This window comes from Rhinatrema bivittatum, chromosome 9 (assembly GCF_901001135.1).
Source record: "Rhinatrema bivittatum chromosome 9, aRhiBiv1.1, whole genome shotgun sequence".
In the NCBI taxonomy this organism is placed as follows: Eukaryota; Metazoa; Chordata; class Amphibia; order Gymnophiona; family Rhinatrematidae; genus Rhinatrema; species Rhinatrema bivittatum.
This window is the reverse complement of record NC_042623.1, coordinates 165,498,993-165,524,242: the sequence shown is the minus strand read 5'-3', so window position 1 is coordinate 165,524,242 and position 25,250 is coordinate 165,498,993. Positions and strand designations below refer to the sequence as shown.

At 46.5% G+C, this 25,250-nt stretch overlaps 1 protein-coding gene across 3 annotated transcripts in view; it reads left to right on the top strand.

Annotated features, from left to right (window-relative positions):
* Positions 1 to 25,250, top strand: part of ILKAP (ILK associated serine/threonine phosphatase) — a 130,371-nt gene that overhangs the window by 24,579 nt on the left and 80,542 nt on the right. For 2 of the 3 annotated variants that reach the window (XM_029615244.1, XM_029615245.1), the window contains one exon: positions 5,641 to 5,787. In XM_029615244.1, the coding sequence (XP_029471104.1) occupies positions 5,641 to 5,787 (147 nt within the window). The remainder of the gene's footprint in view (positions 1 to 5,640; positions 5,788 to 25,250) is intronic. The other variant, XM_029615246.1, reaches the window with a different exon arrangement.

Sequence of the window (25,250 nt, the reverse complement as noted above, 5' to 3'; positions counted from 1 at the left end):
ATATAAGTGCGTTGTGATGAAAAGTGCATGTCTGAAATACCCACTGAATACTTTCTAAAAACGGCGACTGTGAGGAGGTACTTACATGTGAAGAATCGCTCTTGACTGGCTGTGAATGTAGCGTCTCAAAATGGCTCTGCAAATAGACAGCAATGTACAACAATTGACAAAACGGTCCTGTGTTTCGCGTCAGGCTGCGTCAGGGGGATGAATTCCAAAGTTCTATAAACTTTATAGAACTTTATAGAACTTTGGAATTCATCCCCCTGACGCAGCCTGACGCGAAACACGGCCGTGTCGGGGCTTTGTATAACTACGTATTTACGTTTAGTATTTAAATTTTGTGCACTATTGATGTGTGCACTTATTAAATTGTTTATGCTTCATTCGAATGCTATTGTCCAGTTTAATTGATTGCCGCACATTCTTCTGCTGTGAAGCTAAAAAGGGACCTTGATTCTCATAGCCCCCTTTTTGGCAGAGACAGCTCAGGTTCCTGCTCCTCCAGATGTTATCCATCAAGGGTTTCCCCAGATCTCATCACTCAGGATCAGGGCAGGTTGCACCATCCCAATTTCAGATCCCTGTCGCTCATTGCTTACATGTTGAGAGGTTGATTTTGTAACCTTTTGAATTATCTGATGATGTGTCTCAAGTTCTTTTATCTTCAAGAAAGGATTCCAATAGAAAATCCTCTAGGATTTAACAGAAGAAGGTTTGCCATATGGGGTAAGCAAGAGGCCCTAGAACCTTTCTCCTCCTCCACACAAAACCTGCTTGATTACCTTCTACAGTTGTCTGAGTTTGGTCTGAAGACCAATTTGGTAAGAGTCCACCTTAGTGCAATTGGCGCCTACCATCATCACGTAACAGCTAAGCCCATCTCTATGCAGTCTTTAGTTGTCTGGTTTATGCAGGGCCTACTTCATTTGAAACCTCCCATCAGGCCTCTCGCTGGTTCTGTTCCAGTTGATGAAAGCTCCCTCTGAGCCACTGTACTCCTGTGACCTAAAGTACTTGACTTGGAAGATCATGTTTTTGGTGGCAGTCACTTTGGTGCGAGGTCACTGAGTTCCGGGTACCTTGTACCAAATTTTATCATGATAGGATGGACTTACACACCTATCCTAAGTTTCTGCCTAGGATGTGTCAGAATTCCATCTTAACTAGTCAATCATTCTTGCATCTTTTTTCCCCAGGCCACATGTCCACCAAGGTAAACAAGCATTGCAGAGTTTTGACTGTGAAAAAGGTCTTGTCTTTCTACCTCTAGCCCATAGAAAGTCCACTCAACTTTTTTTTCTTTGATACAAATAGACTGGGGATTGCTATTGCTAAACAGGCTATATCTAATTGGCTAGCAAATTGCATCTCCTTCTGTTATGTCCAAGCAGGACTGAATCTGGTAGGCTCTGTCTGAGCCATGGCAGCTGGGAAAAGCAAAGTATCCTAGTTGGCAGAAACACAATAAAAGATCTGCAATGGTATTGTGGTCCCAGCTGAAATAAGTGTAGCCACAGCCCCAACTTCTCCTGGCATACAGGGGCTAACGGAGGAGATCAAAAAGTATTCAACAACAATAATATGTGAAATAGTTTGGATTTCAGAAAATTCAAAGACTAGATTCTTTATGCTTCTTTATGGTTTCTATTATAAAGTTTTTTTTGTGACACACAATAGTTCACAATGAATTGTAATTACATTAGACATTGTTATGCCACACTTATAAATCATTCTGGATTCAGATGTACTTTAAACCTTATACCAAATAAGTTTGAATTCACCCTTTTCATATACTTTTTGGTCTAAATACTTGGCATAAAAGGGAAAGCTAGCCAGGTCTGTCAGATGCTTGGCAAGAGTGTGCAGGTGTCTGGTTCTCTCTCCCAACGGGTTTCAGTAATCTAATCCAAAGGTCTGGTCTTGAAGAGCTAGGAAAACTGAAAGTGGACAAGGCCGTGGGGGCCAAATGAGGTTCATCCCAGAAAACTGAGGGAACTCAGAGATGTGCTGGCAGGTCCACCTCATGACCTGTTCAATAGATCCCTGGAAACGGGAGTAGTGCCGAGTGATTGAAGAAGAGCGGTGGTAGTCCTGCTTAGATTTGCATCAAGAGTTTCAGGCTTATTGGATAAGGGTAGTAACAGCCGCATCAGCAAGTTATGCCTATGTCTGTTTTCCCAGACTGCCAAATTCAATATCCTTGTTGCTTGCTGTCTGAATCTAATTCCCCTTTTCTTCTTTTCCCCCCTGCCATTGAAGCAGAAAGCAATGATGGCATTGCATCAACAGTATGAAGGCTTATTTGTTAAGAGTAGTAACCACCACACTAGCAATTTACCCCCATGCACTCATTTCTTCATTTCTATCCTCTAGCCTTTAGGGATCCATACTGTTTATCCCATGCCCCTTTGAAATCTTTCAGTTTTTGTCTTCACCACCTCCTCCGAAAGGGCAATCCAGGCATCCATCACCGTCTCCGTGAAGAATATTTCCTGACGTTGGCGCTCACTCCCTAGCTTCTCATTTTATTCACAAGCCTCCTATGCGGGACTATATCAAAAGCATTGCAGAAATCCAAGTAGATCACATTGAGCGCTCTTCCTCGATCCAATTCTTTAGTTACCCAATCAAAAAAATCAATCAGATTTGTCTGACAGAACCTTCCCCTAGTAAGAAACATAGAAATGACAGCAGAAGAAGACCAAACGGCCCATCCAGTCTGCCCAGTAAGCCATGCACTCTTTTTTTTTTTTCTCATACTTGTTACGCCTGGCTTTCAGTACCCCTTAGTTCCATTTCCCCTCCACCCCACCACCAATGTAGAGAGCAGTGCCGGAACCACATCCAAGTGAATATCTAGCTCAATTAGGGGCAGTAACCGCAGCAACAAGCAGGCTACACCCACGCCCCCGTCCACCCAGACTATGCAATTCAGACCCTGCTGGCTGTTGTCCACATACAGATCCTCCTTTCCACATTCCCCTTGCCGTTGAAGCAGAGAGCTATGCATTGAAAGTGAAGTATTAGACTTTCTCCCCTGCTGTTGAAGCAGAGAGCCATGCTGGACATGTACCGAAAGTAAAGCATCGGCCCATTTGGTTTTGGGGAAGTAACCGCCGTAACAAGCAAGCTACACCTCACCTCTTTGAATGTAAATCCTTTTTTTTTTTTCTTCCACATTTCCTCTTGCTGTTGAAGCCTAGAGCAATGATGGAGTCTCATTAACCGTGTGTATGTACATTGAACAAGGGTATTATCTCCAGGTAGTAGCGCTCATTCTCGCGAGCCACATTAACAATCAACAAATATTGAACAAGCCTAATAATTGGCAATACCTATAGCCTATGTCCTCACTGGTAATTTTACATACTCTTAACCCACCCCTCTGCTTTTTTTTTTTGGAGATAGCAGCCCTCCATCCTTCCGCTCCGTGAAGGTGGTATACCATTGGCATCCCGCTCCGTGAATGCCACTCCAGCCTTCCGCTCCGTGAAGGTGGAACACCGACCACTGGCATCCCGCTCCGTGAATGCCTCTGTGGCTACTGCCGCTCCGTGCGGTGTTCTGCCGCCTCCTCCCACCCCTGGCCTTGCGGGCCCCGGTTATTGATCCCTGCATCCGCTACTTTTTGTGGCTGTGACAACTCCCCCCCCCCTCCCCCACAACAAGACCTTTAATTTGGGCTTCAAGGGCTGCTGCTTCTCCCTTTTACTGCAACAGGTCTAAGCTCAGCCTTTCTGCGCACTACGGCGGTGGCTGTGGCGGCAGCTGTGGCTTCCTGTTGTTCTTTTATTCTGAGCCCTTCTATCTTGAGGGCTGCTGCTTGTTCGGCATACTGTATGCGAGCCACCCCCTCTTCATTCACGTCCTCTAGGCTTGATGGATCCACAGTGTTTATCCCATGCCCCTTTGAAGTCCTTCACAGTTCGGGTCTTCACCACTTCCTCCGGAAGGGCATTCCAGGCATCCACCACTCTCTCCGTGAAGAAATACTTCCTGACATTGGTTCGTAGTCTTCCTCCCTGGAGCCTCAGCTCGTGACCTCTGGTTCTGCTGATTTTTTTCTGACGGAAAAGGTTTGTCGTTGTCTTTGGATCGTTAAAACCTTTCAAGTATCTGAAAGTCTGAACCATATCACCCCTGCTCCTCCTTTCCTCCAGGGTGTACATATTTAGATTCTTCAATCTCTCCTCATATGTCATTCGATGAAGACCCTCCACCTTTTTTGTCGCCCTTCTCTGGACGGCCTCCATCTTGTCTCTGTCTCTTCGGAGATACGGTCTCCAGAACTGAACACAGTATTCCAGGTGAGGCCTCACCAAGGACTTGTACAAGGGGATAATCACTTCCCTTTTCTTACTTGATATTCCTCTCTCTATGCAGCGCAGCATTCTTCTGGCTTTAGCTATCGCCTTGTGAATCCATGTTGTCTCTGGACCAGCAATCATCCTGACTTTAGATAATTCAAGAGCTAGAAGCAGCTAAATAAAGGTCATTCAGAATACTGTGCATAGTGCAACACAAATCGGCCACTTTGTTTGGGCACTGCAACCAAACAACCCTTGTTAGGGGCTTGACATTTTGTGGCTTATTACAACCTCTGGTGCTAAGTTCCTATGCAGTTTGGAACCTAACATGAGTTTGCCACCCTTTTTGTGGGCCAGCAAACTAAGTGAAAAATTTTACAAAAGAAATTTAAGGCCTACTTTGTCGCCTCGTTGCTCCTGATGTATACTCTGATTCAGACCATAACTGGATTAGTAGTCGTGGCCCATGACATACATCTAGGATTTGCACTAGGAGGCTTTGGAGCCAACTAGAAGCAAAGATATAGTTACTTAAAGACATGATTTCAACTTTTTATGCAAAGTTCCACCATTTTTGGGGTGAAAATATATCTATTGTGTAGTTTTTCATTTTTTTTCTTTCTAATGTCATTTGAATGAGCATCTTTTTTTTGCTATAAGTCACCCTATTTTGTCTTTGACCCAGCCTTGCTTTGATCAGAATTAGAGTCCCAAAGACAAGCATCATTTGCATGTATGAATGTACTATGTTACAAAGAGCCATCTGTGAAACATGCAAATGAGCTAGAGATGTGAAGTTTTACAGTGCAGCTCAGGTTACTGTGCTTACCACACTTTTAGCTTTTGGCACACATTTTTTAGACAGCGGACCTGCCAGCACATCTCTGAGCTCCCTCAGTATCCTGGGATGAACCTCATCTGGCCCCATAGCCTTGTCCACTTTCAGTTTTCCTAGCTGTTCCCATACATTCTCTTCTGTAAACGGAGTTTCATCTACCCCATTTCCACCAATGGTCTTGTCAACCAGCAAAGGTCCTTCTCCAGGGTCTTCTTTAGTGAACACCAAACTAAAGTATATGGGAGTGACTTGTGTGGCATGGCCGAAACTTCCATGAGCTTGCTGGGCAGACTGGATGGACTGTTGGTCCTTTTCTGCCGTCATTTCTGTGTTTGTGTTTCTGTGTTTCTTTGGTGCCCTACTGTGAAACACGAAAATGCGCTAGAGATGTGAAATTCTACAGTGTGGTGAAGCTGCTTGTGCTTACCATGCTGTAGGAGCATTTGAAGTCATTATGAAATACTACAATTTCTATTTTCTTCTGTGTTCCAGCTGCCCTCATATCTACCTCGGAGTTGTTCTCAGATTTACCAGAAGCTGCAACATCAACAAGGAATGGTGGGAAAGGAGAAAAGAGGAAAGCACCGCCAGAACAAGAAAATGGAAGCAAAGAGCTTGTGGAAAAGAAAGTTTGTAAAGGTTTTCAGAAAGTTTGAAAATGAATGTCCTCTGTTTCTCTTTTCTTTTGTTAGATTAATGCAGGATCAGGAGTAGGTTGGGCAGGGAATGAAATGGTTGAAATTTGCAGTCATCCAAAAACATTTTGAATATAGCAAAAAACATCTTATGAGGAGTTCATATCTGTCCATCTGATTGTGACCTTATTACACAGACAAAATTATGTGAGGTAGGGTCTGTGCTTTGGGGTCACTTAGCCAGGATGGTATCAAGTTTAACATCATTATCATTGTTTATTTATGAGATACTTTTCCAGCCAGGGAGTTGAAAGTGATTTACAGAATTTACAACTGCTGTGCTTCACACTAGTCAGGTCTGTAACTCTGGCGTTTTGGACAGGTAGTGCCAGGTATACAAAAGCACCACTTTCACACCTGTATACTCTTTGGGAATATACCTTCTATACTTTTCAGAATGGGCTGCTACAAAGTGAAGTACAGTTGACCAGCAGTATTTCCCTGCTTTTTGCTTTCTCCTGCTGAGATATGTTAGTATATCTTTTCTACAAGCCATGAAACTGATTGTCCTAGAGGTGTAGTAATAGAGCTTAACAGGTTTGGTTTAAACTGATTGTTACCCTCAAAAAAATCCCATGTTTTACAAAAACTATGGGGTTTTACCTCATTTTGTAACACACTGCATACAGAATTTTGTTTTGTTTTAGTCCCACCTTTTGTCCATCAGCCTTGATACTGAATCATCCACTCACACACGACAGTGTGATCCTGGTCTTTGCCTGCTGCACCCCTCCAGAATCCTTGTTAACATAGGCTGTCCATCAGAATATTCCCTGATTTTTATTTCATCCTGCTACACCAGTCTAGACAAGTGGCATATGTCCCTCTATCAGCAGATGGCGGCAGAGCACACAGTGTCCTCTGTGATATCATCACCACTACTTAGAGGTAGTTCAGCACAGAGAAAACCAATATTCTCTCCTCCAGTAGATGGTAGGACATACTGGTGGTGCTACAGAAATACTTCTTCATGCCTGCCTTTTGCTTGGAGGATTTTTGGCATTGGTGGATTTCTAGGGCCAGGCACCTGATAAACCAAACATAGCAAACCCAATGGAAGGGTTCCCAGTCCCAGATGGGACTTGGTAGAGCCCAGGAAGGATTTCCTTGGCAGTTTTTGAAAAAATAAAAAAGGGGAGAGATCAGGAGAGAAGAAGCTTCAAAGGCTGCAGAGAGGATCTTACTAACTGCCTTTTCTCTGCAGCCCCCCCCCCCCCTCCCTCCCCCATATGCTCCTGAGCCTTATTTGATGGGAAAAAAAACACTTTGGGAAATGGAGCAAATGAAAATAAAGCAAACAGACTGTAGAGACTTGCTGGCTTAGGAGCCATGGCGGGCGGTCAGAGCCATCAGGGGATTTGGTGAATTCCTAGTCCATAAGTGTCGCTTCAGGCTGGCAAGTGCCACCCCAGATTTATACATCTGATTGGGCAGGGATAAATCAAAACCCTGCTCGATCCAATCAATTGCATCGCATCTAGCCACACCTCCCCCCAATGGGCAGCAGGAGTCACGTTTATCCAAACGTCATCCTGCTGCTGCAGGGCCAATCTCACATCTTTTACCGTGAGACCAGCCCAACAGTAGCAGATGACATTTGAATATTCAGCTGATGCCCACCCCACGACTAAGCAGGCCGCCGTGGAACCTGTCCCACGATGGCTGAAAAGAGAGATCCAGTGCCATGGTTGCCAATGGACCTCATCCTTCTGGTGGGCAAAGAGAGGAAATGGATGCAATGGCCACCAACAGACCCCCATCCTACTAGTGACCGAAGAGAAGAAGGATGTGATAGCCATCAGCAGACCCCATCCTGCTAGCAGCTGATGAAGAGAAAAGAAGGATGCCATAGCCGCCAGCCAACCTCATCCCACTGGCAGCCAAAGAGAGGAGGAGGACACGATGGCTGCCAATGGACCCTGTCCCGCTAGCAGCTGAAGAAGAGGCCCAGGCCCTATGTGTGTATGTGTGGCCGGGTGACTGCTTCTGTGTGTGTGTAGCCTGTGAGGGGTGGGGGTATGACTGTGTGTGTGTGTGTGTGTGTGGATGACAACCTAGGTGGGTGGGTGAGAAGCCTGGATGTGTGTTTGTGGGTAGATGAGATCTGTGTATGTGTGGGTTTTGTGTGAGAGGCTGTGTGTGTGTGTGTAGGGATGGGTGGGCAACTGCTTGTGTGGTTGGGGGGTGGGAGAGCTTGGGTGGGTGAGAAGGGTGTATGTGTGACTGTCTGGTTATGGGTGTGTGACTGCCTGTGTGTGTGTATGAGTGATAGCCTGGGTGTATGCTTGTGGGTGAGAAGCTGTGTGTATATATATGTGGGCAGTTGAGAGCCTGTGTGTGTGTGTGTGACTGCCAGTGTGTGGCTGTGGGTAGATGACTGTGTGGTTGGATAGGTGGCTAACTGCCTGGGTTATGAGGGTGAGAGCCAATGTGTGTGTGTATGCGTGAAAGGATAAAGTTTGTACAGCTGTCCATCCCCCAATCCACAACAATCTGAGTGGCTGGAAATTGAAACACCCCAGGTATGAAGAGAGGGGAATTTATTAAAATTCTTATTAGTTTTATTATTGTTTTGAAATATTGTATTTTGGGAAATTTTATAAACATTTTTATGAGGTTTTAATTATTGGATGTTCTATTCATCAGTTTCTAAATATTTGTTTTATTAGTATGGTTTTATTTTTTTTTATGTTTTTATATTTATTTTGTTATTTAGTCTCTTATTTTGCGTTTGGTAAGGGTCTGTCTGTGTTCTGTATGTGTGATCGAAGTGAGGGATTCTGCTCATTTATGGTTTCTAGGGGTCTAAAGCAGTCTGTTTTGTTCTTTTTTCAATAGGAGGTGTATTGGTCTTCTAGGGCCTGATGTAATATTTGCAGTGCTGCTTTTTCCTGTGTAGGGTTGTTGCTGTTGAGTCCTAGGAGTTAGTGTTGTGTTGACATGGAAAATTTGTCTCTTGGGGTAAACTGTATTCTTGGCAAGCTGTGATAGTTTTTATTGACGCTCTGGAAGTATTATCCAGAAATACTGTATGTGAGTTACTGAGATGTGTCTTTAGATGTGAATGTCTCTGATCTGACATCTGAAGAAGGGACTTGTGTAGTTTTAAAAGCTTTTTACAATATTTTTAGGTACATGTATTTTAGGCAGCCTGGCTTGTTTTCTTTCTGAATAGGAGGTATATTGATGTTTTAGAGCCTCATGTAATATTTGCAGTGTTGCCTTTTCGTAGGTACGGTTGTACTTTTGAATGCTGGCAGTTAGAGCTGTTTTTGGAATAGGAAGTTTACTATATTGCAATTGTTTTTTCATGGCTTTCTGAGGGCCAAGCCCTCACCTATTACATGTTACAACAGGCCTAATGCCTTATGGGTTCCATGTGTGTTTTGAATAGGTGGGGGGAGGGAAGGTGGATGGACAGCACATGTGGGAGGGGAAAGGGGACTAAGGGAGCAAGACCGAATCCCCTGCTATAAATGTCACTGCACAGCATTGCTTAGGAGAGAGCTCGGGTAAGTGTCTTCAGGGGAGGTTTTCTGTCTGGCTCTGCAGCCCTCCGACCTCTGCTGTTTCTGGGAGGGGGGGGGGGGGGCTTTTCTGCCTACGTGGACAAATCTGACTGCGGCTATCATTGTGGGGCCTGCAGTTACAGACAGTCTGCTTCTGTTACATGATTACTGTCCACTGCTTGTGTTAGGAACAGAGAAGTTCCTGGGGAGACTTCAAAGGCTTTCGCACCGTCTATCAATGTTTCTGGTGTGACAGAGAAAGAATCCTTTTCTGCTCTGCAGTTGCAGGCTAAGGAGGTCTCAGAGTAGTTTTAGGAAGAAGAGCCATCATGATGGTTCCTTCTTCTGCAGGTATCTCTGCCTTTTCAGTAGCGTTCCTCTGAGATGGCAGTGGATTTTGGGGATCCTCTGGTATTAGCACATATGGGAAATGCAGGTAATTCAGCTACCTTCAGCCAGGAAATGGAATTTTCTCAATTTTTTTAGGTTTTTACATCAGGCTAAATAGGTTAGGGTTATTCAGCTTGGAGAAAAGACAGCTGAGTGGGGGATATGATAAGAGGTCTACAAAATCATAAAAGGACTTGAACAGGTAAATATAAATCACTTATTTACTCTGTCAGACTAGGGGGTATGCCATGAAGTTATCAAGTAGTTCATTTAAAACAAATCTGGGAAAATTGTTTTTCACTCGACTATTAATTAAGCTCTGGAATTCATTACTAGATGATGTGGTTATGGCAGTTAGTGTAACTGCATTTAAAAAAGGTTTCAATAAGTTCCTAGAGGAGAAATCCATAAACTGCTATTAATCAATAAGGAATAGTAGCTTGGAATCTATTTATTGTTTGAGTACTTGCCAGGTATTTGTAACTTGGATTGGCCGCTGTTGGAAACGGGATGCTAGGCTTGATGGACCCCATAATCTGACCCAGTATGGCATGTCTTATGTTCTTATGTTCTATTCTCAGGCGTATGAGTGCAGCCTTCCTTTGCCCATGCTTGTGAAGGGTAATCTTTGATGTATAAACCCTCAGAATCTATCAAGGGGTGTGGACTGGATCCTTCCTGGTGAGTTTAATCATAACAGACTTGAGTCTGTCTAGTTGTGGAGCATATTGTCTGGATCAAATAGCTCAAGGATTGTGATCTCAGCAGAGCATCATTTGATCCATCAACAGATTGGAAACCAGGGCAATAAGATTAGTCCTTCATCATTTTCTTCCCTTGATAAAGGGAAAGGCAGTCAGAATGCTCACCAACAGTACAATAGCATATGTGAACATGCAGAGAGGCACCCAAAGACTTAACGATGTCAGAAGAGACAAATCGCACGTTTCCTTGGGCAAAGGAAAATCAACACTTGTCAGCAGCATATATTGCGGATCTGAAAAATGTTCTGGCTTATTTTCTTAGCAGAGATCTCATGTATGCAGACGAATGGGAACTCGGCGTTTCCACAGATAGTGCTTCAGTTGTGCATGCCTCACATGGATCTGATGGCAACTCACAAGAATGCAGAGGTTCATCAGTTTTTCAGCTATCACAGAGTATTCGGAACCAAAGGAACCCTGGTGCAGCTTTGGCTGGAAGTGGAGTTACTATACGTATTCCCACCCTGGCTGTTAATGGGCAGGGTCTTAAGAAGAATAGAATCAGAATATTTGTGTGATCCTAGTGGCTCCAGACTGGCCATCGAGGCCTTGAGTATGCAGATCTGATGGGATTGCAGATAAGAGTATACAATTAAAACTTTGACGCTTGACGACTCTTGTTTCAAGTTGAATCATCATCGAGGATTGGTCTCCATTTTATCTTATGGCTTGGTTCTTGAAAGATCACAATTGAGGAAGAAAGATTACTCTTCAGTAATTTTTACTCTTTTAAAAGCCATAAGGCTTGCTCTTAATTCGGCTTATGTTTGGATTTGGCATATGTTTGAAGCTTGCTGTAAGAAATGGCATTCAGATATCCTTTCTATTTTAGCCTTTCTCCAGCAGGGCTTAGATAAGAATTTGATCTTAAACTATTTTTGAAGGTTCAAGTAGCCATCATCTCTTGTTTCAGGAGTAGAGTTTAGAGGATCTCTATTACCTCCCATCCAGATATGTCCTTTTTTTCTTCGAAGAGTAAAAAGACTGCAGCCAACTTTTAGACCAATGGTTCCTCAGTGGGATTTCAACTTGGTATTGAGGGAGCTTGTGTAGCCTCCCTTTGAGCCTTTGAAACAAGCCTTGGTTAAGGACCTTTCTTTTTAGAAAGTTTATCTTGTAGCAATCTGCTTGGTTGACATATTTTTGAATTTTAGGCTGTCTTGTAGAGATCCTTTTTGGGTATCTTCCTTTCTTCTGAAGAGGATGTTGGTATTTCGTCTCAATCAGTCTATTTCTTTGTTTGTTTATTTATTTGCAAAAATTTAGTCTTATTACCAAATAATATTCAAGGCCGGATAACAATATTAAAAAATACAACACAGTCACACACATCAGCAGTAAAATTATACAAACATCAACATTCATAAAATCAGCACAAAATCCCCTCACTGAAGAACAATACTTTTAAACCTTTCCCGAAGCACTTGTAATCTGTCTGCAGCCACAAGCTCCCAGGAAGTTTTACCAGCCTTCTCGAAAGAGGAATGTCAGGGCGGCAACAAATCTCTGAGATATTTGGATGTCCGCTGAGTTCTCATTTAAAGATCTATATTCAGTCACTGGCCATATTGCAAAGACAGCTGAATACATTTATCTGGCTAACTTTGGAGGGATATTGAGTGATACAGCCACACTATTTAATATAGTATATTTAATATATCTTAAAGATAGCCGGATAAGTTTATCCGGCTAACTTTAGACAGATCTACAGCACAGTCAAAGTTAGCTTGGATATGTTATCCGTCTAACTCTGAATATTGGAGCTAGATAACTTAGTCACCTAACCTAATTTCTCCCAGGAACACCCCTATGTTATGCAGCTAAATTATAGCTGGATAAAGAGATCTGGCTAAAGTTTAGCCAATTAAATCCCTAAAATATTCAAAAGTTGGAATTTAACTGGATAACGTCTGAGTTACCCAGCTAAATGCCTTTGAATATGGACCTCTTAGAATTTGGAAATCACAAATCCTTTCCATAGGACAGCTATATTGCTTTATTCGAAGGACCATGTAAGGGTAAAGCAGCCTCTAAAGCTGCTGTAGGAAGATGGATCCAAGGAGATGATTTCTTCATCATAACTGCTGAAAGGCTGTCAGGCCCCCAAGATTATTCTATTGGAGCCGGTCTTCTTCCTGGGCAGAAGCGGTTGCTATAGCTAGCCAGATAACATAGCTGGCTAGCATGTAAAATTTTGAGCTAAACAACTTTGAGTCATCTAGTTGTAAATAAGCTTTAATGTACAACTACCCTGAGGAAAGGTCATAGAGAGGTTTATGTCTTTGTTTTGTTTTACTTTTTTTCTAAAACTTGTGCTCAGTTATCTTAAGGCAGGGCGAAATTAGTGGAAAGAAAGAGGGAAATCAACCTGACCAACCTTTTCGTCTAGATTCCTAGTTAATATACGTAGAGTAAGGTTGCAAATATCATGGGGGTAATTTTTCTAAAGAATTGGTGTGCATAAACCTCTGTTTATACATGCTAATCAGATTTTGAAATTTATCTGGAATTATCGCGAGGAAAAGTACACACATAATTATACACATACATTTCTTTGCGCTTGTGCTAAGCATTCTAGCAAGAGAAACACATTTCCGCACATACTTTTGATTTTTGAAAGTATACGTGTAAATATACACAAAGAAAGTTACACCTGCTCGGGAGCAGCTGTAACCTCCTACTTTTATGTCTGCACACATACTAAGAACGCCTTTGATTTTCAAAGTGGACTTGTGCACATGAGGGGTCACGATTTGAAGCTCCAGGGAGGAAGATTTAGAACCAATGTCAGGAAGTATTTCTTCACGGAGAGGGTGGTGGATGCCTGGAATGCCCTTCCGGAGGAAGTGGTGAAGACCAGAACTGTGAAGGACTTCAAAGGGGCGTGGGATAAACACTGTGGATCCATAAAGTCAAGAGGCCGCCAATGAAGAGTGGGCGACTCGCCAGAATGATTGCTACTGCCTGGAGACAATACCCTTATTCAATAAACATACACATGGTTACTGTGACTCCAACATCGATCTAAGCTTCAACAGCAAGAGGAAATGTGGAAAAAAGGATTTGCACTCACAAAGAGGGGAGTAGCTGGCTTGTTATGGCGGTTACTACCCCAAACCAAATAAGCCTGATACTTCACTTTCAATGCATATCCAGCATAGTTCTCTGCTCAACGGCAGGGGAGAAGAAAAACTGATACTTCACACATCCAGCAGAGCTCTCTGCTTCAACGGCAGGGGAGAAAGACTGATACATCACGCATTTCCAGTATAGCTCTCTGCTTCAACGGCAGGGGAGAAGAAAAACTGATACTTCACGCATATCCAGCATAGCTTCAACAGCAGGGGAGAAGAAAAAAGGATTCGCACTCACAAAGCGGGGAGTAGCTGGCTTGTTACGGCGGTTACTACCCCAAACCAAATGTGCCTGATACTTCACTTTCGATGCATATCCAGCATGGCTCTCTGCTTCAACGGCAGGGGAGAAGAAGAAAAACTGATACTTCACACATATCCAGCATAGCTCTCTGCTTCAATGGCAGGGGAGAAGAAAAACTGATACTTCACGCATATCCAGCATAGCTCTCTGCTTCAACGGCAGGAGAGAAGAAAAACTGATACTTCACGCATATCCAGCATAGCTCCCTGCTTCAACGGCAGGGGAGAAGAAAAACAACCAATAAGGGCTGTATAACATAGTCTGGGTAAAACAAATAAGCATGGGTGTAGCTTGCTTATTGCGGCGGTTACTACCCCTACTACCCCTAACTAATCAAGCTAGATATTTCACTTGGATGCAGCTCCATCACTGCTCTCTACATTAATGGTGGGGGTGGAAGGGAAATAGAACCATGAGCTAAGAGAAACAGATAAGTATGAGAGAAAAAATGTGTGAAGCTTGCTGGGCAGACTAGATGGGCTGTTTGGTCTTCTTCTGCCGTCATTTCTATGTTTCTATGTTTCTATGAGTCTGCTTTGAAAATTTGGGTTAAAATCTGCAGGTAATTTGTACTTGCAGAGTTTAATCCTGTTCAGGCTGCTGAAAATTATTGTCCCTAAAATTAATTATTTAAACTTTTGAAATTGAAGCAGTTAACCATTTAAACAATAAGGCTGAAAGCAACTGCCACAAACTCCTAGACATATGCTTTCTGGAGTGGCCAATAGAGGCACTCAGCCTGCCCCTAAAATGTTTCTAAGAATTCCTAGAAAGTTGTGGAAAGAAGTCTGATTGACATTGAGCAACAATGATGTTACCTGTCTGTGTGACTAGTGATTCCCCCTTCTTCAGAGAATAATTGTTCTCCTAGGACAAGTAGGTTAGTAGTCCTCACATGTGTCTCATGTGGGTGACACCATTGGATGGAGCCCAGCATGGAAAACTTTTGTCAAAGTTTCTAGAACTTTGACTGGCACACTAAGGATACCCAGCATGCTACTATCCGCATGTCTACACAGGATTTCTCTTCAGTCTCTGTTTTTTTTCTTCTGGGAAGTAGTTGCCTCGCAGTTGTGGAGCTCCGCTCTTTAGTGTTGTTTTCTCCATTTTTTTTCTTACTGGTTCTTCGGTTTTCAACGTCGGGTCCCTCTTCCCCGGTCGGTGCCTCTTCTACGGAATGGTAGGTTGCCTTCTAGCAGTCGATTCCCGGCGTGTTGTTCTTCAGTGGCCGCCAGCCGTCAACCACCCGCTGGTTATTTTTCATGGCATTTTCCGGTTTTCGATGGTGCCCCCAGTGCCCGCAGACCATGTCCATTACTGATCTGCAAGAGGTTTATATCCTCTGTCTGGGGGGGATTTTACGACGTCTGAGGGTGTCAGCTGTGTGATCAAATGACTCCCAAGGGCCGTCATGCTCAGCTAGATATGATGGACAAACTTTTTGGCATTGGAGACATCAACCCCTGGAGGCTATGGGGAACCAGTGGTTACTTTGTCCCTATCTACTCCCCTGGCAGGTTCGTCCAGGGAGAGAGGCGCCGGTGATAGGCCCTCTCCGATGTCGACACTCTCAAAAACATCAAGATCTTCAGCTTCCTCAGCACTGGGGAAAGACCGGGCCAAGCCTCGTGGGAAGTCCTGCAAACCCGGTCGCCGTCTGTGCATGGCCCCGGTGTGGTGCGGCACCGGTGACTGCCTTGCTGCCACTGAAGAGACCCCATGGCAAGGAGGCCTCATCCTCTAATAGGCCCGGGCGTTCCCCACCAATATCGGTGCCGGACACAAAGCCCCCCTCAAGGCTCCGAGGAGGCTCTGGTGACATCTTGTCCTCCTCCATCAGTCCTAGATTTACCGGACTTCCAGGAGGCATTGGATCGCAGGGTGCAGAGTACAGTCCTCTGAGCCCTGTGGGGAATCGAGCAGCCCCCGGTACAAGCTCCCATACCAGTGCCAGAACCTGCACCAGCACTGTTGGCACCCCTGCCTGAGCATCTGAACATCCTTCTTGGTATCCTTCCAATGCAACCGGTGCCAAGGGGTCCCTTGATGCCCCAATGGCCACCGATGCCCACCTCGAGCGATTCCCATCGTTGGGTCCTCTAAGGAGGAAGATTCACTGCGGTCACTGGCGCCATCGGCTCATTTGATACCGAGGCCTCAGTTCCCCGAGCCCTTACCCAGGCCATCGGGAACCCCAAGGCCATCGGTGCCCTTGCCACCCCTGAGGCCACTGATGCCCCCGGTACCCTCTATGTCCTTGGTGTGGGCACCAAGGGACTTGGACAGGGCTCACCCGAGCAGGATCCCCAGGGACCTTAGCGAGGAAGAGGGCCTGTATGACCCCTGGGAGATGATACCTCAGAGTCTTCCTCTGAGGATTCCGGGGATATCCTGTCAGAGACTTTGCCACCAGATGAAAGGTGTAGGTCTCCCCCAGAAGATCACTCATTTGCTGGTTTCGTCAGGGCCATGGCCGAAGTCATCCCCTTTCAGCTCCTCAGAGGAGGACACTCGACACAAGATGCTGGAAGTTCTCCAGTTTATCGCTGCCCCAAAGGAGATAGTGGCCGTTCCATTCCACACCATTTTTAAAGATCTTCTCCTGAGGATCTGGGAGCACCCAGTGTTAGTTCCTCCGGTAAACAGGAAGATGGAGGCCATCTACTTGGTCCAACAGGCTTTGAGGTTTGAGAGACGCAATCTCCCTCACCAATCAGTAGTAGTAGAGTCCACTCTCAAAAAAGCCAAATGCTCCCGCACCCATGCCTCCGCCCCTCCGGGCCGTGATCACGGGGAGCTGGTAGCCTTAGGTAGGAAAGTTTTTCAGGGCGCTATGCTCATCGCCCGCATTGCCTCCTACCAGTTGTATATGACCCAATACAACCGGAACCTGTGGAAACAGGTCCAGGAGCTGTGGTGCGACAAGATCTAGAGGCAATAGAGCATGAGGTGAGATCCACCTATGATGTCTTGGAGACAGCTGCGAGGGTGGCTGCAGTGGGCACTGGTTCTCGTAGAATGGCCTGGCTCCAAGCCTCGGACCTCCGCTTGGAGGTCCAAAAGAAGCTGGCTGATCTGCCCTGCACGGGAGAGAATCTCTTCGGGGACAAGGTCAGGGATGTGGTAGCACAGTTGAAGGACCACCGTGAGACATTTCAACAGCTATTGGCCAGTGCTTCCAACTCACCATCTTCCTCCAGGAAGTCCTCCTGGCAAAGCTCGAGGAAGTTATGTTCTTATGTTCTTAAGTCCTTTCTACTGCCAAAAGAAACATTACCCTCCCGCCTCTCGGACACGTATGCCCTGTGCAGGTTCCAGGGCTCGTCCTCACTAACAGCGGGCCCCCAAGCCCCAGCCAGCTCCCCAGCAGAGCCCCTCTACGGGGTTTTAACTGGAGGCGAGGGAGCACGAGTCAGCCCATCATCCTGCTTCCCAGTAAGGGGCAGGCTACTTCACTTCGCTCACCGCTGGCCCCTTGTTACGTCGAACCAGTGGGTTCTCACGATCATTTGTCAGGGTTATTGCTGAATTTCAGGGACATCCCTGCTGATCCCCCATGTCTGTTGTGAGATTCATCCACCCAGCAGGAAATACTTTTTACAGAGCTCTCTGTCCTTATAACAGCAGGAGCGGTAGAACCCGTTTCCCTCCGCCAACAGAGTCGAGGGTCTATTCAAGGTTTTTCCTGATACCCAAGAGAACTGGGTGACTGCCCCCCATTCTCGATCTCAGAGCCTTGAACAAATTCCTGTAGAGGGAAAAGTTCAAAATGGTCTCTCTGGGCACCCTGATCCCTCTCCTCAGCAGAGGAGACTGGCTCTGCTCCCTCGACTTGAAAGAGGCCTGCGCCCACATCGCAATCTTCCTGAGTCCCAGGAAGTATCTTCGCTTTGTGGTAGGGGAGGTTCACTACCAATATCGAGTACTGTCGTTCGGCTTGGCTTCAGCCCCTTGGGTTTTCATCAAGTGCCTGACAGTAATGGGAGCGCACCTCAGGCATCAGGGGGTGCAAGTGTTCCCTTACCTGGATGACTGGCTGATCAAGAGCGCCTCCCAACCGGGGACACTACGCTCCTTACATCTGGCTATCCAGCTGCTGCAATCCCTAGGGTTTGTTATCAATTACCCCAAATCCCACCTCTGCCCATTGCACCATCTGGACTTCATAGGAGCCAGACTGGATACTGTTGAAGCCAAAGCATTTCTGCCCCGAGATCGGGCTCTTGCACTGTCATCTCTGGCTGGCTTGGTTTGCAGCAGTCATCAGGTTCCCGCCCATCTGCTGCTTCATCTCTTGGGCCATATGGCTGCCTCTGTCCATGTCGCTCCATTGGCCCACCTCTGCATGCACAGAACGCAGTGTACATTACGGTCACTATAGCTACAAACGTCCCAGGACATTGAGGCACGTGTTCTGTCACAGCACCTCTGTGGGTCTTCCTCTCCTGGTGGGAGAATCTCTACAATCTGGAGCGGGGACCCCTTTTCAGGCGGCTCTGCCTCAGGTAGTACTTCCCACTGATGCCTCCCCCATGGTTTGGGGGGCTCATGTGGGCAATCTGTTCACAAAGGGTCAGTGGACTGCTCAGGAATTTCTCTGCCAGATAAACTTCCTGGAGCTTCAGGCGACTTGTTATGCTCTTTGGGTGTTTCGGGACTGCCTTTCTCACAAATCAATTCTGATTTGGACAGACAGCCAGGTAGCAATGTGGTACATCAACAAATGGAGACATAGGTTCGTTCCTTCTCTCTCAGGGGACAGTACAAATTTGGTCCTGGGCTCTTTTACAGGGCATGTCCCTGAGAGCAATGTACCTAGCTGGAGAAATGAACGTACTGGCGGACCGCCTAAGTTGTACGTTTCGGCCACATGAGTGGTCCCTGAATCCGGCAGTGGCGGCCCAGATATTCCACCAGCAGGGAACTCTGGATATGGATCTCTTTGCCTCCCCCTGCAACCGCAAGGTGAGCAACTTCTGCTTCCTATCCAGGACGGACGGACTTCCAGCATCAGAAGCCTTTTCTCAACATTGGGGCAAAGGTCTCCTGCACTTGTATCCTCCTCTTCTGCTAGTCATGAAGACTCTTGAAGCTCCAGCAAGAACGGGGGACCATGATTCTCAAGGCCACGTACTGGCCCAGACAGGTCTGGTTTCCGTTCCTTCGAGACCTGTCAGTCAGGGAGCCCATCCGTCTTGGAACCTCCCCTGATCTGATAACACAAGGTCAGGGCAGACTATGCCATCCAAACCTCTGAGCATTAGCCCTGACAGGCTGGATGTTAAGCACCTAGTCCTGCAACCTGTGTACGTCTCTGACGACATGTCTCAGGTGCTGGTAGCTTCCAGGAAGCCTTCCATTAGGAAGTATTACCAACCGAAATGGAGGAGGTTTTCAGTCTGGTGCGAGGGACATGGCTTAGATTCATTCACCTGCCTCACACAAAGGTTCTTGGACTATTTGTGGCACCTTTCTGAGGCTGGACTTAAAAACCACCTCAGTCAGAGTCCACCTGAGTGCAGTTAGTGCTTACCATCAAGGTGTTGCAGGCACACCCATCTCTGTTCAGCCCATAGTAGGTCGCTTTATGCGGGGCTTGCTTCAACTGAAGCCCCCCCTTTGGCCTCCTGTTGTGTTCTGGGACCTCATCCTTGTGTTAACGCGGCTTATGAGCCATCCCTTTGAGTCTATACGCTCCTGTGATCTGAAGTTCCTCATGTATCGCCCTACACAAAATTCTTTCATGATAGGGTGGTGCTCCATATGCATCCTAAGTTCCTACCTAAGGTGGTAACTGATTTTTCACCTTAATCAGTCCATTATTCTGCCCACCTTTTTTCCCCGAGGCCCCTTTCTCACCAGGGCGAACTGGCCTTACACACATTGGATTGTAAGAGGGCCCTAGCCTTCTCCTTAGAACGTACAGCAGGCCACAGACAATCCACTCATCTCTTCATATCTTTTGATAAGAACAGATTAGGAATTGCGGTGGGTAAACAAACTCTATCTAGCTAGCTAGCAGGTTCTATTTTTTTCTGGTACACACAAGTGGGCCTTCAGCTGGGAGGCCGAGTCAAAGCTCACTCTGTGAAGGTTTTGGCAGTGTCGGTGGCTCACCTATGGGCAGTCCCTGTCACTGAAATCGGCAGGGCTGCGACCTGGAGTTCTTTACATACGTTTGCCGCCCTTTACTGCCTGGACAAGGATGGTCATCAGGATAGTAACTTTAGCCAATCTGACCTTTACAACCTTTTCCAGGTTTAAAACCAACTCTCCCTGCCTAGGGCCTGTTTTTAGGGTTCAGGCTGCCTCCCTCTGTCACCAACAGTACAGTAGTTTCTTGTGCCCGTTGGCACCCAGTTAGGAGCAGCCTGTAGCTTGGTAGTCACCCACATGTGAGGACTACCATCCTGCTTGGCCCAAGAGAAAACAGAGTTGCTTACCTGTAACAGGTGTTCTCCTAGGACAGCAGGGAGTTAGTCCTCACATGTGGAGTTTTATTTTATTTTTTCGCTCGTGAATTCTATACTACTGGACTAAAGAGGGATCCCGCATGGTCGCGCGGACAGTGGCATCCTGGGCATGCTCAGTGTGCCAGTCAAAGTTCTAGAAATTTTGACAAAAGTTTTCTGTGCTGGTCTCCATCCAATGATGTCACCCAAATGAGACACACGTGAAGACTAATATCTTGCTTTCCTAGGAGAACACATGTTTTAGGGTAAGCAACTCTGCTTTACATATGAGCACTATCACTTTTTTTGTCCAGTGGGGATCATTGTTGTGTTTTTCCCCTTTTTATTTGAAGTCAGCTGTTAGCTAAGGAGTCTCAATTGTGTGTATTGTGTTGCTAATGCTTGTCATCAGAAAAAACAAGGTTGGTTACCTATATTAGGTGTTCTTTGATGATAGCAAAGCAAAGAGCCATACAACAAATCCCGCCTCTCTTTAGGATTTCTTCTGTACACATTTTCTTCTAAAAGCTTGGCTGAACGATAAACTGATTGACTATAGGCTGCACATGCCTGAAAAGCTTATCCTCAAAAGTTCTGAAACATTCCATGCCAAGATATGATGGCGATCACATGACTGATGAATGACTCCATTGCTCTACTGTCAATAGAGATCACCTATTAAAGGTGAACCATTTCATTTTCTTCTGCAACACCTGAAAAAAAGTCTGGGTACTTTTTTATTTATTTGTTAACACTTGTCCTTCTCGTCAGTTCAGTTTTTCAGTTTGCAGTGAGTAGGAAGCCCTGCTATTTTAACATTAATCTTCTGTTTCAGGATGTGAATGTGGTCAATTATATTTTGTATCGTAATCCAGTCTGTCATTTTTTTTTTTTTTTAATAATGATAGGCTATTTAAAAAACAATTCAAGCACTTGCTCAGTGTCTCAGATGGAAGTACTGTGCACTTCCATATGGAAGGCACCTAGTTTGATTGCTGGCTTGGATAGCTCCCTGGGTTAGCCAGGACTGGGGATACTGCGGAAGCAGTATCCACACAGTCTCTGGGATAGTATAGGGCAGAGGTTCCCATACCTGTTCTGGAAGACCCCCCAGCCAGTCGGGTTTTCAGGTTCCTGTTCATACCTCAGATCAGTCCAGACGCATGGGTTTTTCATTCCTACCTGCAGATGGAGACAGAGAAGAAAAGCTTTACTGACACTGCACTATTTGTTAGCATGCCATCTGTGGTCCTTCAGTATTTCCCTGTCTCCAAGAGAAGATAAGGGGTGCATAACCTGCAGTCAGATATTTGTTTGGAGAAATGACTCCCAGGAGTGCTACGTCCTGGTGGTGGGGCCATCCCCCTAGTAGAGTTGGGTTGAGCAGGGAGTCTGTGGCCTTTTTGAGTCTTAGATCCCAGCCTGGAAGAGAATTCTTGATAGCTGGTGGTGCTGGCTCCCTCATTCCCTAACCTCTTCTCCCTCTCTCTGGTAGTCTCCTCCTGCCTTTCTCTAAAGTATTGCATTCTTCTTTAGGAGTTTTTTTGTTTTGTGAAAGTAACAAAAAAAAAAAAAAAAAAAAGGTATAGTGAGAATTAGAGGGCCTCGGCGTTCCAGAGAGGAGGTCGATGGCTGTCCTGCCCACCAGTGCGGGTCTTTTTAATAAGTGTGGTGACCATAGAGAGAGAAGGAAAGAAGCCTGTTGAGGAATTGGTGGAGCAGCACCGGGGAGAACATGGGGCTGGCTCCCTCAGACCCTGCCCTTCTCCTCTTTTCCATAGCAGCCCATATTGGCCTCAGGAAGACTTCATTTAAGGAGAGTCTTACTTTATTTTCCTGCCCTTTGAGAAAAATCTTTGTTGGGAGCTATAGCTTTAAAGAAAAAACAAAAAACAACTGGAAGCCACAGAGCACGGTGGCATGGGAAGATTAGTGTTGGCTCATTGCCTGCAGGTTGGGGGCCTAGCCAAAGAGCTATTTTGGTTTGCATGGAGGATGAGAGAAGGCTAACTAAAGTCTTGCTTTCTTGTGCTGCGTGGTCGGCAAGATGGCTATTGGCTGTGCCCTGGAGGTGGAGAGGATTGCTGGAAAAGTATCCCCCTTGCAGTCCAGGTCTTGGTTGGCTGAGTTTACCATGGGGCGCAGGTCAAGCCCGCTGCGGCTAACTAGAGGAAAGCGGGAACGGCAGCCATTTTTAATTCTCCCGATGCGGTTGCTAAACACAAGGAGGCTGTGTGTAATTCTTTGTGTGTGCTGGATGGGGTATAGAGGGTCTCTGTGAGACCAGTTTCCCTGTCACTGTGGCTCTGCTCACAGGATTTTGGTTTAAAAAAAAAACAAAAGCAAACAGAATCACAGGCCTTCGGGGACCCTTCCCCAACTTAGCAATGGGCTTTACGTAAAGGGGGAGGTAGATACCCAGCATGAAAATCCAGATGGCGATTCTGCAGGGCTAGTTGCATGAAAATGGGGAGTTTGTGAGTGATGTCCCCCCAGTTTATAGTCTTTATGGATAGGGCTTTGAAAAAAGAAATCTCCAAAAGAGTTTCTGAGTCTCATGGACAGTGTTCCTCAGGTTCCTGTCTTCCTGTCTAAATCTAGGAGATGGAAGCTGCACCCAGCAGATCAGACAAGGTTGGAGTCCATGACCTTCAGGGCAGCATGTTTCAGCACACTGCTCCCTAGGGATGCCAGGAATTGATGGTTGGCTGTAATTACCCCTGGAAGGGGGGTGTCTTTCCAGAGATGAGTTTCCTTGAGAGGAAGAATTTGCACAATCTGGCTGTGGGGAGGTACAGCTCTAGCAGGAATCTGTTCCCTTCTTGGTGGAACCTGAGCAGGTTGGCAGGAGGGATTGTCTAAGCCCTTATGTGGAACTATTCACATAATCTCGGTTTTCAAAACTGGCAGGAATATGAGGGTGACTGATATCAGCCAGAAGTCTCCTATGGGTGGGCGGTTGGACATTGGGGGGCGGATTTTCAGAGCCCTGCTCGCTTAAATCCGCCCGGATTTAGGCGAGCAGGGCCCTACGCGCCGGTGCGCCTATGTTCAATAGGCCTACCAGCGCGCGCAGACCCCGGGACTCACGTAAGTCCCGGGGTTTTCCGAGGGGGGCGTGTCGGGGGTGTGTCGGGGGGGCGGGCCCGATCTGCGCGGCATTTTCGGGGCGGGACGTAGCGTTTCGGGGGCGGGCCCGGGGGCGTGGTTACGGCCCGGGACTGTCCGGGAGCGTGGCCGTGCCCTCTGGACCCGCCCCCAGGTCCCGGCGCGCTAGCGGCCTGCTGGCGCGCGGGGATTTACGTCTCCCTCCGGGAGGCGTAAATCCCCCGACAAAGGTAAGGGGGGGTTTAGACAGGGCCGGGCAGGTGGGTTAGGTAGGGGAAGGAAGGGGAAGGTGAGGGGAGGGCAAAAGAAAGTTCCCTCCGAGGCCGCTCCGAATTCGGAGCGGCCTCGGAGGGAACGGAGGTAGGCTGCGCGGCTCGGCGCGCACCGGCTATACAGAATCGATAGCCTTGTGCGCGCCGATCCCGGATTTTAGCGGATACGCGCGGCTACGCGCGTATCTACTAAAATCCAGCATACTTTTGTTGGCGCCTGATGCGCCAACAAAAGTACGCCAAATCGCGCTATTTGAAAATCTACCCCTGGATGTCTGGTCCAAGTTGCAGAGTTCAGTTTACAGAAGGCTTAAAGCAACAGGTGACGCATTTGAGTGAATTTGAAAGGTATAAGTTACCGGAGACTGAGCCCAAGGGAAATAAAGATTTCCTGGGAAGACAAAGATTTTGAAGAGCAAGTCTGTACTGGATGGGTGCGGGGTGGTTTTCACAGAGATCAAGGTCTAGCAGAACTCTGTTCTTTCCCGGAGCATGTACGCCCACCCAGAAGAGCTCCGGCCTGGATCTGGGGTGCTTACAGGCACATGATGTACTGAACCTAGACAGCTCTGCTTCAAATATCATAGGGAGCCATTGGTCCTTCTTCGCGAAGAGTGGACTATGGTAGCAGCAGACCAGTGGGTCCTAAAGGTTGTAAGAAGCTGCCACATTTTTGTATTTGCTCGTCCTGTCTGCAAAGCATACAGGTTGTCCTCGTGTGCCTCCAGGGGCAAGCAAGAGGTGGTTCAACCACACTGGATAGACTGAAGCACCCAGGGGCAACAATTCCCATTCCCCCAGGGGAACAGAGATAAGGACAGTATTCCAGCTATTTCCTGGCCCTGAAAAAGTGAGTGCATATCGGCCATTTCTTGATCTGTAGAGTGTGAATGCAACACTAAAGGTTCTGAAAGAAGACTGCTCGATTATTGTGGTTGTCTGCAAAAGGGGAGTCCTTGGCTTCCCTTGACCTCACGGAAATGTATCTGCATAGTCCCATATGGCAGGGGCATAGGAGTTTCTTTGATTCACCGTGCTAGGGAAGCTTTTTCAGTTTCATGTGCTCCCATTTGGGTCTCTCAACAGCGTGGCAGACATTCACCAAAGTGATGGATGTCATTGCCACAGTACTTTGGAGGGATGGCGTTTTGGTGTATTCCTAGCTGGATGAGTGGCTCATTCGGGCAAAGTCGAGGAGCTCTGTCAGCGCTTTGTTCATCAAGTCATCTACATATGACCGATTCTAGGCTGGATAGTCAATCTGTCAGAGAGCCCGTTGGTCCTGACCCAGTCTCTGGAGTACCTGGGAGCCTGCTTCGATCCCAAACTTCACAGAAGAGAGAGTGTTGAAGCTGCAGGTGCAGGTTCACATGTTGCATCTGCTGGTACCCGAAGCCTGAGACTATTGGTAGGTCCTGGGTCCTAGGGCATCTATGCTCATTCTAGCTAACTTTTTCTTTGCACATATGTGACC